The 13,585-nt window shown below is 37.9% G+C and overlaps 1 protein-coding gene across 2 annotated transcripts in view; it reads left to right on the top strand.

Annotated features, from left to right (window-relative positions):
- The window catches only part of FAM204A (family with sequence similarity 204 member A), a 31,368-nt gene extending 19,238 nt beyond the window's left edge, over positions 1-12,130 (top strand). For both annotated transcript variants that reach the window (XM_068549066.1, XM_068549068.1), the window contains exons 7-8: positions 11,520-11,626; positions 11,929-12,130. In XM_068549066.1, coding sequence (XP_068405167.1) covers positions 11,520-11,626; positions 11,929-11,980 — 159 coding nt within the window. In that variant the 3' untranslated portion in view covers positions 11,981-12,130. The remainder of the gene's footprint in view (positions 1-11,519; positions 11,627-11,928) is intronic.
- The last annotated feature ends 1,455 nt before the right edge of the window (positions 12,131-13,585 follow it).

Genomic DNA, 13,585 nt, shown 5'->3' with positions numbered 1-13,585 from the left:
TTTCAGAAAGTTGCAAAATTTGCAAAATGTTAACAGTTAACATTTGCTTTACCATTCTTTCTAATTTATGTACCTTATTTAGATTTACCAAATATGTCACTGATTTCCTTTATAGCAAAAGAAAATTTTCTTTTTTCTGGTCATGTCTTTTTAGTCTTCTTTAATCTGGAATGTTTCCTCAGTCTGTCTTTGTTTCTCAGGACCTTAGTATTTTTGGAGAGTAGAGGCCACTTATCTTGTAGGATGCCCCTCAGTTTTTGTTTGTCTGATGCTTCCTCATGATTAGATTCAGGTTATGCATTTTTTGGCAGGAAGAGCACAGAAATGATACTGTGTCCTTCTCAGTGCAGGATGTCAGGAGGCATGTGATATCTATTTGTCCAATTTATTGCTTATTTCCTTTGATTATTTGGGTAAGGTGGTGTCTCCAGGTTTCCCCTCTGTAACGTTACTGTTCTTCCCTATATAATTAATGAGTATCGCATGGAGAGGTGGGAGATGATTTGAGACTCTGTAAATATGCTTTTCCCTCACTGTTCTTTACTTGCTAGTTTTAGTATTCACTGCTGATTGTTTTCCTGCTTGAGACAATTATTATTACAGTAAGATCTTGAAAACATTATTTGATTGTACTTTTCATCTTTACCTGGCAAATCAGATCTAAAATGTGCCTTCAGTGAGATACCAGATTCTAGAATCTTTTATGTATCTATGTTAAATCTCTCAGTAACCTGGTCAATTGGGAATTGGATATAGTTTCCCTAAGTGATGCGCTGGGAGGGCTGGGGTTGCAGTGGCCTTGTGTCCACCAGGGTTGCATGTTCACTCCCTCCTTGTCTGCCTCATCAGTGGCCACGCGTGAGCTTCTCCTTTCCCTGCCGCAGGAAGCTGCTTGTCAGAGGGAACAGAAGTAGTGCCTCCGAGGCCTCAGAAATCTGTGTTTCCTTTGAGAATATTAAGTTTCTGTGTTTTGTTTTGTCAAACTGCTATTTTAGAAATGGGAATTGCATAATACTGACTAGGTATTTTCCATTTTAAGAGTTGTTATTTCCTGTCACACTTCATGGCATATGAGATTGCTTTAGAAATTTATACTATTTTTAGCACTTGTAAGGATAGTAAACATTTTTCCCAAGTGTTCTTTTTACTTCCATACAAGTATAATGCTTTGTTCTAGTAAAAGAAATTTATTTAGTGTGGGGTTAAAGAATTCTGATTAAAAGGAAAAACAATAATTTGGGCCCTATTCTTTTACTTGTATAAGTGGAAAAACACCTGGAAAGTTTTTGCTGGTCAGACACAGACGTTGGAGAGATACTGATGCCGTGTTAAGTAAACACCCGCGAAGAATAACTAAAGTAATCAAGGTGGAATTCTTGAATAAATAGTTTAGTTTGAGGTTTAGTTTTTCATGTTTATCTCCTTGGTGCCAATCACTGTGGATATGAAAGATGGGATTTTGCGAAGTAAGTAATTGTGAGTTTGGGGCAGAAACCCTTTATGAATTAAATGTATATGTGCATGGCAGGTGTTCTTTTGGAAATCAGGTATATGGGTTTTTAATCAGTACCGTTTTCTTTTTTTTAAGAAGCAGTGACTGGGACTTGCTGATAAAGCCTTTGCTCAGAGGCACAGACCCCAGAGTTCTTAAAGCCTTTTCCAACCATAATAAGTGAAACTAATTTTTGATGTTTAACATTTATAAGCCTGTGAAACCAATAGGGCAGCATCAGTATTGAGAAAAATGAAGCCAAAAGAAGAACCATGTCTGAGAATGGGCCTTGAAAACAGTTCCTCAAAACAGGACAAAACAAAACAAAACAGAACAAACTGGCATGCCAGAACAAAGCTGTCAGTGCACTAGCATTATGACACAGCAAGCACGTAGTTTTCCAGAATCATATTCCCTTAAATTAATGATGACATTAAAGATGTATTTAATCTGGTTTGGGGGATGGCTCAAGTTCACATGTTGGAAACCTAGATTGTGCTATCAAGTTTGGTTTTGCCGTGGAGTAATGTGGCTGCTTTGGGACTGTCCCTCCTGTTGATTAAATCCTTCTTTGTTGTTAACAGTCTTGGAGGAGAGCTAAAGTGGAAAAGTCCCGTTGATTAAATCCTTCTTTGTTGTTAACAATCTAGGAGGAGAGCTAAAGTGGAAAAGTACACTTGGGTTTGTGTCATACTGATGAAACTGTTCTAATTTGAAAACAAAAGTTCTTTTTCTAAACAATACTATTTATGTATATATATCATACGTGTACATTCACACACGCACATGCACACAGGTGTTTGAGCACATTTGTAGCTTGTTAACCTCAGGCCTGAATTGGAAGAACATTCCATTCATTGATAGTGATCCTCGAAAATGCCATCCTTTGGTACTTGCCTTTTCTGGCACACTAGCTTTGTTACAATCCAGATCATACCAATTTGTAGAAACCAGGAGAAACAAGTATTTCAAAATTAAGTGCTAAAGCCTAGATTTAATAAAGTAAGCTGCACTTCAGCTGAATCTCACATTTTGGAAAGAGAATTTTTCTCTAGGCATCTTCGTGTTAGCCTGCTGAACCAGCTTGGTTTGGCAGCAGACAGTGAGTTTCTCCCATCGAATGAGTCACACCTACGTTAGCTAGATATATTGCTTTCAATTATAGCTGTACAATGTCAGGGCAGAAATGAGCGGGGAAGGGAGGTGGCCTGTGAATTTGGTTTGTGCTTTGTACACCTCATGCCCTTAAAGGTTGCCTTTTCTGTAAGTGACTCAAATAGGATGGCCTTCGGCAGCACCAGCTAAACTTAATTCCTTGAAAACATCAGTACATACTTCATGTTGTAATGTTATAACCATTTTGTATAATTTAGAATAGTCATTTTAAAAAATAATTTGCAAGGTTTTAATATTCACATCTGAGATATTTTGGTTATAATCTGCTACCATCTTTGCTAAGGCCAAAACCTTTCAGTTTGGAGTAATGATATAAAACGTTTCACATTTTAAAGCTCTTTTGCTCCAACTTCTGAATGGAGGCCTAAGGCAATGACTTCAGCCTTTAGTGCTGTTAAGTATAGTATTTGTTTAGAACCTAACCAAGGTATCACAAGTATAAAATGATAAAAAAGAGTATCTCACTTTGATAGTGTTCTTTTTATAGATGTAGATAAATATTACATTGGCAGTATGAATTAAACTGAGAATTTAATTTTAACTTTATTAAATTTATTAAATAGACTACCTAGATTTTTGGATTCCAAACATAGGTAAACTTAATAATGTTGAAATAGTAATAGTTTGTTAATATTTAAATAACAAAGGTAGGAATGGCCTTTTTAGAAACTAATTTTTGAATTGATTGAGTTGTATTCTTTCCTAGCTCAATACATTAAATACTCTCTAAATTTGGGCAGGTTATTAATTTGTTGCCTAAGTTCTATTTTTAGAGCCATTTCCTAGAAAATCTGAAGGCATTCTCATTGGAGAGGGATATATATATATACACACACACACACACACATTTGAGGAGATAGCGTCTGTATTTTATGTCAACATGTGAGAAGTGGTCCTTTCTCAGAAATATTTCAGATACTACAGCGCTTGGCCCTAGCATTCAGAACTTTTCCAGTACCATTCGTTGTTAGGCTTTAGCTTCCCTGGGAGGATTCTGGCTACAATTCACCCTTTTCATTTTGGTTATTAATTTTATGTCGATGTACATGCTGTGTTGTCTGATGGAATAAGAGCTTGAATTCACTCCCCCCCCCCCAAAAAAAAAACCCTGCCCCAAATAGTACAATTTTGACAGATTTATCCATCAAAGTACCTGGAGCATTCTCATATCTAAAGTTCAGAATTGAAACATTTGTTAACATTTTTGAGATCGAGATGCTGCCAGACTTGATCAGTTTGAAGTTACTTCTCGTCAGTGCTATTTTCAGAGCTTCGATATTTTAGGAAAGGTGTTTGCATCACATACAAAAAAAAGGCTAAATTGAAAGACATTATAGTGAAGCAAGTCTTGTGGTTCTAAACTCTTTGTTCTGTATTCCAGAGAGCAAAATTATTTTCTTCCTGTTTTTGTGACTACTTTTAGAACTATCTTAACAAGCATGATAGCAAAGGTAAAACGATTTCTTCAGGTATGAAGCTGAACATATATTCCAATTAGCTATTGTAAGAATTTATCATTAGAACCCATGACTCTAAGAAGGCTGGCAGGTACTTTCTATTTTCTTAATTATTGTGTTTTCTAGCCACTGAAGGTAAGGTAAAAGTAAAAATGCATTAAATAGTACTCATTTGTACATATTAAGAATTTAAAATTAAATATCTCCATTTCAACATTTTATTTTTGCAGAAAGGAGATTTCCTTTTTTGCTAGTACCGGGGGTGTATATGAAGAATATGTTATTTCATACAAAGTCATCTAATGCCTGCAAACTCTCTGGCAAAGTTTGTTTTATGCCCCTATTTGAAATTTTCCTACGCTGACTTCCATCCCTTAGTTTTTCCTTCTTTCTTTCTTTTTCTCTTTCCAGTTAGCAGAGTGTAGGACCAGCTTCTTTGTGGTATATTTCACTGATCAGCATTGGGACAGAATCTAGGACACTAGGGAGAGAAAGCCCTCACTGAACAGGCTCTTGCTAGTTGGCAGTGATCAGCCGCCTGGGGAAGCCGGCTGCGCTCTGCCTGCCGTGGAGGGAGGGGTGTGCGCTTCCATTTAGGATCATCTAGAACTGACTCACTTTCATTAACTTCGGTCATTCTCAGTGGTTTTTTAATTTAGATGTTCCTCTGTGTGTCATTTTGTAGTCTGTGCATAGTATGCGGGACCTTTAAATGGTGATTTGAATTCTTTGAAGCCTTGTTCTCCTTAGTTCTTAAAAGTAATTGAGTTATTGCATATAGATGAACAATTAGCACAACGTATGGAAAATAAGCTATGCCTATCCAGGTGAGGGAAGGCCTAGTTGAATTCCTTTACATGGAACCTAAAGATATGTTCTTTCCTATAAAAAATGGTGTACAGCCTTGAAGTTGGGGCAATTTAGAAATGCCCCAACTTCAAGAGAAAAATAAAAATGGTACTGAGGGATGGGTTTTCCTCTCAGGCTTTTAGGTATGCTTTTGAGATCTCATTGCACTGAGGACATTTTCTTTTAACCTCTGGGGTATGATTGGGTGATCACCTAGAATGGTGTTCCTTATGCTCTCTTTTAATTATGTTTATCTGTGCTTTTAACAAACCTTAAAAAAAAATTTCAGATGTTACAAGTCTAATTAAAGAGACAGACAAAGCACAGTTTATACTGTAGATTTTTTCTGCAGTTCAATTAATCAGCATGTTTTCTCTTTTAATTAAAACCATTTTAGTAAATTAAAGCCCACAGCAAAACACATATATAATTTGTTTGTAATTAGCTCTTAATTGGTGGTAGTTGAAGCTTAGCACCCATGGTTTCTTTCTTCATGATTGCCATTTTATTAGCAGCCAGTCATTAATTAATCTTTTTCTAATTAGCTTATAAAACTGTTGATGGCACATTATTGTAAATGTGATTTTAAGTTCAAAGCTTGTTAATAAGCTTTCTTACTTAGAAGAACAGAGATAAAGAAATTGCTGAAAACAGTACTACAGTTCTTTAAAAAAACTGTCTTTCTGATGGGGACTGTGTAAAGCATCTAACAGCTTATGGTTAATTTTTTAATGCTTTTTTCTCTTATGAATGGAATAAGTTGCTCGAATATAAATGTCTCTATCCAGGAGTGATTTCAGCAGTATAACATCTTTTCTCCCCCCATTGGAATACTGTAATCTACATATAATTTGAAGCCTTAATAGTCATCATTAAACCAGGTGTTATATAAACTATTCCACTATGAAATCAGAGTTGAGGATATGAATCAGAGTCTATCTTCTCATACCTCATGGACCAAATACAAAATCTTTTTGTAAATTGCAGGGTGAATCATATAAATACACACACACACACACACACACACATATATATGTAATATGTCTATACAAATATATCTTATAACGTATTTTAGAAACAGGGTTTGTTGGGTTATGCTTTGAAATAAAAACCATTTGGATTTAACTGATAATGAAGTTGTAGGTATAAAAATAAATAACAGGTGTTTGTACAGTTGTGCACACAACATAGATGTAAGTGGTACACAAACATGCAAACCTGTGTGTGCACATTTTAAGATGACAGTGAAATTGGGCTGTTTCCTCTAACAGAGAGAAAAAGACTTGATTTACAGTCAGTGTTTAAATGACTGGATATGGCAGAGCTTATTTGCTGTCCTCAGAGCTTTGGCATCTCAGGTATGACCGTGGAGAGAAAGGTACCAATCCGAGTGGAGACGTCCTGAATTTACTATAGCACCTGCCACGTTAAATTGTGGTTTGAGTGAAATACATTAGCCACATCATCATCTTTGTTGAAATATACTAGCGATTTCATAAAACTCCTTAACTGCATGGTGTTCTGAGCTGTTAATATTTTTGCAAAGTTTTGAAAGTTACTAAAAAAAAAAAAAAAATAAAGCATCATCAGCCCTTGGAAGCGCTTTTTCTTCTTTGCTTTTTGCACTTTGCGTGTTATTTCAACTTTGGCTATTTCTCTGCTTGTTTTTAAGAAGGCATTTTATGATGCCATGCAGGAGACACTAGAAAGGGATAGCTGACAAGGAAAAAATTAAAAGTTGGATAAAAAGTAAATGAATAATGTCATATTACCAGAAAGATGAGAGGCTAATTTGCGCCGACTTTTTGCTAATTTTGCTCAAGCCTCAGAATGAGGAGCCGTCACCCGTTCTGTGTGGCGCTGGTGACGGTACCAACGATCCATGAAATAAGCTGCCGCCGGCTTTGTTCTGATAAGAATGAACAAATCTGCACAGTGTGCGGCTCCCAGAATCTCATTTTCATACTTGCATGCAGGCGAAAAGAAGTAAGCTGTTTGCAGGCTTGATTAATCAGACGTTGGAGGGGTTTTTGTCTCTTTGATCTCTTTCGTCTCCTAGGTAACTTGCTTGACATTAATGTCGAGCTCGAGTAAAGACAATCAGGAATTGTCGACCAAACTGATATAGAAATTAAAGACCTTAACACTTTAAGTGCTCCGGTAATGGTTCCGCTTTACTTCAGAAAACATCTGTTTTCATTTAATTAAAGAACAAAAGAGAATGGCATAACTATTTTTCATAGAGACCCATTATTCCATCAAAAGTTAAAGTATGATAATTGGTATTTTTAAATAAGTGCCTTGAAAGTGTTCAGAAGGGAGGAAGACTTCATAAATCTGTTACAAGCTAGTAATTCGAAGATGAGTAAAGTATTTTATGAAATGGATAAGAAGTTTACAGTGATGCTAGATTAAGCTGTTTGAATCAGATGCTTCAAATGATTATCGGCGAACTTTAGTAGGGCAAGGTTTAGTGAGAAAAATGAACTTCATTCTGCAAGTTTGTCTTTTAAAAACCTCTACTGTGTTACAAGATGTGCCATTATATCTATTTTACAACCCAATATGATTTACGCATGCTAAACCTGTAAAATTGAAAGGAATTAAAAAAATGTCGCCCGTGCATTTGCTTGAGGTTACGCAGACGCTTTTACAAATCTTCCAAGTGGCTGTAAAGATGAATGCCTCAAGGGTCCAGCCAGGGCCCTGCTTTTCCAACCAGCTAAAGCCCTTATCTTAAATCCAAGCAAAGTACCATTAATCTTTTTGAAAGACCTTTTATGGCTTTTAATATATCCCAAATTAGAACATTTTACACCCTTGGTTCCTGAAATATGGTGATAAAAAGCCTTTAGAGCTTAATTTTCCTTACCGTTTGCTCTGACCAATTTGCAGTTCTTTGCGATAATGTTTAGACACCTTAATTAAAATGCAGCAAAATATTGGATGTTCTATATGGAAAATGCTGATACTTTGGCTACACATACAAGAAATTCTGTATATATTTTTGTTCGGTTAAAAAAATTTCTTCCCACATTGTGTTGCTATAGTTATCTGATGACCTGAAACAGTTTTTTAATATAAAAACCATTGACCAAGCTTTTGTGATGTTTACATTGGGCACGAAGATGCATTTTTCTTTTTAGAGAAGCGAAAGGGGGATTCTTGTGGGCCTATATTGTTTGTTTGTAATACGGAAACATAGCACAGTATTCTTTTATCTTCTGGAACTTGGGCTGGTCATCTTGCCTGAGAAAACATGTTTATTCTCAACTGTCTCTTCTATAGAAGATCTCATGATCCTTTCATATTTCCAAATATTTCCATTCTTTTTACTTTCTCCACAGGAATAAGTGAAACATTCACTTTAAGCATGGGAAGGGCACAACATTGATAAGACTTTTCATCATCATTACAAGCTAAAAGATCCTTTCTGTAAAATGCATAGACCAGGCTTGTTTAATGTTTATCAGTTAAAGAACATTTCACTGGACCTAACCCCAGGCAAAATACAGTTAGAAAATATACCTTTCCTACAAACAGGTCTGCTTGAACGTATTGCCTACGTACCTAATCGTTTACTATACTTAATTAGTCTACAAAACAATGGAGCCCTCGCATGTAAATACATGTTTCTTACATTGTAATGAATTCTTTTTAACAAGTTTATACTATGTCTTATGTGGCATATGTGCTCTCAGTCTTTACTGTGACGCTGATTGTGCTGGGTTTGTCCTTCGTGTTGCTAGAAAACTAAAATCTTTTACATTGTAAGAGTATATGACCATGTTGAAGAGGCCCCATTTAAATCACATGACCGCGGTCAGTGTCCAGACACACTGAGACGCTCTTTGGTTTTGTCTATCCCAAAACCAGAAAATCCATACTGGGACATTTCAATAAGCTAAAAATGTAAGCTGCATCTTAATTTACAACAGTTTTAGGGAATAATTGTGTCACGGGGTTAATGGTACATGGCAAATATAGTTCAGGTCATTTTTGTTTCATGCTCAAAAGTATAGGCTCAATTTAAATCTAAGATAAACTAGCTGAGCGGAACTTTTGTTAGGGGCTGATCCTGGCAAAACTATATCATATTTCAAATTTGCATATGCTATCTAAAACATAGGAATATAATTAGACAGACAAATACTGAGTTCTGTGTTTCAGCTTTTGGAGGTGGGGGACAGAGAAGAGACTAAGTAGCCTACACGAGTGTGGAGAGACCCAGCGTACATCTTAAACCCAGGCGGCAAGCTGCATGTTATGACAGTAGGCGGTTCATTAGGTGCATTTAGTGTTCCCCTGATGTCCCCCAGCACCCCTGTGGCCAGCCGCCTCGCAGCCAGGTGGAATTGTGAGTAGTTCTGACCAGACGGCTTTGAGCAGAAACGCTGTGTGTCGCTTCTGGACTAAAGCATTAAAGAGCCAGTGTGAGACCCTCCGGCCGTCTCTTCCTCTGCCACAGCGCCTTGAAAGCCTCGTGTTGAGATGCTGGCACCACAAGGTGGAGAGACCTGCCAGTCCACAGCTGACATTAAGTGAAACAAGAAATAAAAGCTCAGCCGCTGAGATTCGGGGGTTGGTTTGTTACTGCAGTTTTGACTAGCCTAACCAGACAGGTGTAACTTGATGTTTTTACACTTATGACAAGTGGATGGTGTTTCAGTCGATAGGAAATCCATCTTCGTGATCAGTGATTCCAGAGCATTCTTCCAGAGCTTCGTTTTCTCCTTAGATGACGATGCTGCAGCCCTTTGACTCTTAACCTGTTTTTTTAGTTGACTTATATGAACTTTTCTGTAATAAAGAACTGGAAATTCTTTAAAAGAGAGCCAAAAGAACAGGTCCGGATTTGAAGCGGTCGGATGTAACTGGCAACCCCTTCTCCCCAGCTGCCCACCACCCCACCCCCCCGCCTGCCCCTGAAGCCCTCTTTTTAACAGCTGTATCTGCAGCGCCTGCAACAGTGCCTGGCAAAATAATGCATTTGTGCCCTCGTGATATTGGTTGAATGAATGTCGTCCTTGTGAAAAAAGACGCTGCTGCTAGTGTCGGCTTGAGTGTCAGGAAGGCTCCGAGTTGGTCTGCTTTCCCAGGTGGGCTCACAGCCACAATCGCCCCTCCTTCCTTCAGTGGCTTTCCTTTTGGTGTCGCCTGCCTCAGCACGCTGGCTTGATTGTCATATTGCTTCCATTTACTTACCTTCTGTATGTGTATTCTTTCCTAGACTGAAAAATCAGATCTATTTTTGTTCTCATTTATAAACCCCAGTCAGTGCTTGATGACTGCTTGTTTGTTTCATTCTAAAGGAAACTGTTCTCCAAGATGAGCTGAAAGGAGCGTCGGGCATGTCAAACCTCACCTTCCTAAGTCGGCTTCTCTCCTTACACACGAGCCCCTGACCGCCTGCCGTGCCTCACTGTTGGCCAGCAGGTCCCTAAACCTTGGGCTGTAATACTTTGACTTGAGAGTAGCTTCTGGGTCCTTGCCTCTCGTCCACAAGTCTGCTGGCTACTGAAATGCAGTAGGCTGGCTGTGTACAGAGAGAGAAAAGGAAAGAAATACCAGGAAGAGATTTTTAGCCTTTGTTGTTTAACCTGGGTTCTTAACAGATACTTTGGAGCCATCCGCATAGGTGGGCGTTTTTAAAATCAGAGCCCACCAAAACTAGGGGATTACCATGCCTGTCCTGGAGACGCTCGCCGAGGAACAGCCCTGTGGCCAGAGAGCTGTACCATAGGTTATGGCATAGAAGCTGAAGGGCTAGAGAAATACAGAAACGAAGAGTTTGTTGGGTTGAGTTAGAGAAGTCTTCTGGGGCTGGGGCCGAGAGGAGGCTTTGTTCTGCTTCAGCCTTCTAGCACTGGGGCAGATGGGTGTAAGGAGGAGCACGCACGGGCGGCTGGCAGGGGAACGCTTCGGTACTGTGGTCCTGGTGCCCCGCCTTTTTGCCTCTTGGCTCCCCTTGTACTCCTTTTTCTATCAGTGAGTGACAAGCGATTGCCCATCACACAAACTGTGTTTATGAAGTAGTAATTAGCTTTCCTGTGTTTTATTAATCACATCTATGACTGCCAATCTGAGCTTCTGATCAGCGTGAGATAACGGGTACACCCACACTGAGTTTCTGTAATTCTAGCCCAGAGCAAAGAAACTGGATGTCTCTGTCAGCCTGTGCAGGCTTATCGGGGTAAATTCCTGTCTGGCCTACTGAAATGCTGAAAGCGCTTCAAGATCTTCATCCACGGCCCTCGTGGACCCTCGAGGGGCCTTAGTGTGGGAAGGAGCTCCATCTGAGAGACTGGGCGGCTGGTACAGCTGGGATGAAGGTCTGTGGGAGGTTAGGAGAATAGGGGCTACATCTTCGCACTTGTTGTAATTCGGTGGTTTCGGGGGCCGAGCATAAGCACTTCTATTCTTAGCATGTCTAAAGCAACGCTGACATGGCTTTCGTACCCACAAATTCTCGAGTATTTGTATCACTGTAATTCTTGTATCAGCTGGAATATTTATTTTCACTTTTCCTCCTTTGTAATTCTTAGCTTGGTGTAAAAATTGCCAAAGCGATTGCCTGCCACAACTTTGTAAAAGCAAAAAAGGATGCTGAAAATTCACAGGTTGCTCGAAAAAAGAAGAAACTTGCCTGGGGGTGAGTTCAAGATTTTTTAAATTAGTAATTCTACTAAATTCATAGAAATTACAGACATCCTGTGATACATTTGGTGAATCCAGTTTGTGTGTAATTGTTATTCATTTTATTCTTTGTATCTTTGCTGAATGTTTGTCAGTTTATAAATATGGAGGCGTTTCTTCCTCCTGTTTGATGTTTATTTTGTAATTGATGGAGCATGTGAAAAGTTTTTAAGTTTATTTTACTTTGGCGCTTAGTAAACATGTTACTTCAGGAAAGTATTTAGAAATAAATTGGGATTTTCATATTCTTCATTTTAGGTTTGAAGCAAAGAAGAGGTGGGAAACCAAAAGCAACATGGGATATATGTGACTTGCCAGAGTTCTTCAAGACCTTTGAGACTTCACTTGAGTCTTCAGTTGCTTAATTTACTGAAAAGATTTTCCTGTTCGTGTTGACTATGCCGGGAAATTGATGGAAATAGAAAAAAATAAGCATAAAATTTGGAAGTTGATTATCAAATCTTTTTTCAGTCTTTTTCTAAAGAGCTCGTCCTGCTGAAGTGAATGATATGGAGCATTCTGTTATTTGTATAGGAAATCTAAGCATACGTACAGGAAAAAAAAGATAGGATTTAATTTATTTATTTATATAGACCTCCAGTATAAAATCAATTTTACTTTTCATCCACTTGGTGTAGCATAGCCAATGAGCTCCTTGTACTTTCTTATCTGTACTCAGTGTAACTGCACTTATTCTGGAGCTGTGTTTTTAAGACTGGCATTTGTTTATAATGGATTAGTCATAAGTGCAAGAAAGATACTGTCTTTACAAATGACTTTATCTTAATGTTATAAAAGTAATTATTGGTTCTTTATTGGAGGCAGTAGAGTTGATATTTCACAGTCACATAATAAAAGCAATTGATTAATTTTTATGTACCTTCAGATTAAATATCACAGTTTTTAAAAAGGACAGAATGTAGTATTTAGAGGATGATTTAAATTCAAGTTCTCTGCCTGGAAGTGTCTTCCTAAATCTCTCTCTCAGCCATGTCATTCTTTAAATTATGAGTTAGTTCTTAGAAGAGAAATTGGTATAATAGTATTAGACAGTTATAACTCAAGACAGTGTAACTCTGAACCTTCTAAGAACAAACATGGTTTGATTATTTTTACTCCTCTTCCTCATTACTCCTGGAGAGATTGAGTGAATGAATGAGGATAAAGGGAATTGGTGCCCTGGGAGGTGGTTTTCACTGAAAGTGTGTTTCGTAGTCCTAACTGGAAGGGGCTTTGAGAAATTGTCACAAGCTGATGGACAAGACCACAGCTGGATGTTGTGATTTTTTGGGTAGGCCTAGGTATTTTGGCACCTCTTCTTGGTGCTCAGTGGGGGTGAAGAACTGCTTATTGTGGCTTTCATCAGGTCTCTTCCCTTCTTCAGCCTTCATCAGAGGTTTCTAGCTGTCCGATATAAACTTTCTCTAGGTTGATAATATAAATTCAGGAACACAGAAAATGAGTCATGATGATATTATTAGTAGTATTATTTTGTTATTCTTAGACTTACAAACAGTAATCAAATTTTACTTATTTATGGTGGCATATTTTTTTTTCTGTGTTCTGGAATAAGTGAGCAACTAAGTGCTATTTACGAGAACAAAAATAATACCTTGCTTCCACTTAGGTGACAAAAGCCAGTATAATAGAGAAAGCAAGATTTTAGGAGATTGTGTACCTTCTTATAGAATTCATAATGGAAAGATAGTCAGACTAAATATTGGAAAATCTAACATTTTATGATTTAATATTCCCTGTTGGGTTCTGTGGATATAATCGTACACTGCTTAGCTACCGCATCTTATTTCAAACTCCTTATAGGTGAATACAGACTTAGAGTATAGGACATTTTCCTCTAAAAAAAAATCCTTCATGGGGGAAATATCCACTACACAATCCAGTGGTTTTGCCTGAA

The sequence above is a fragment of the Eschrichtius robustus genome, chromosome 7 (assembly GCF_028021215.1).
Source record: "Eschrichtius robustus isolate mEscRob2 chromosome 7, mEscRob2.pri, whole genome shotgun sequence".
Taxonomy (NCBI): domain Eukaryota; kingdom Metazoa; phylum Chordata; class Mammalia; order Artiodactyla; family Eschrichtiidae; genus Eschrichtius; species Eschrichtius robustus.
The sequence above is the reverse complement of the archived record's forward strand: the minus strand, read 5'-3'. Positions and strand labels throughout refer to the sequence as shown.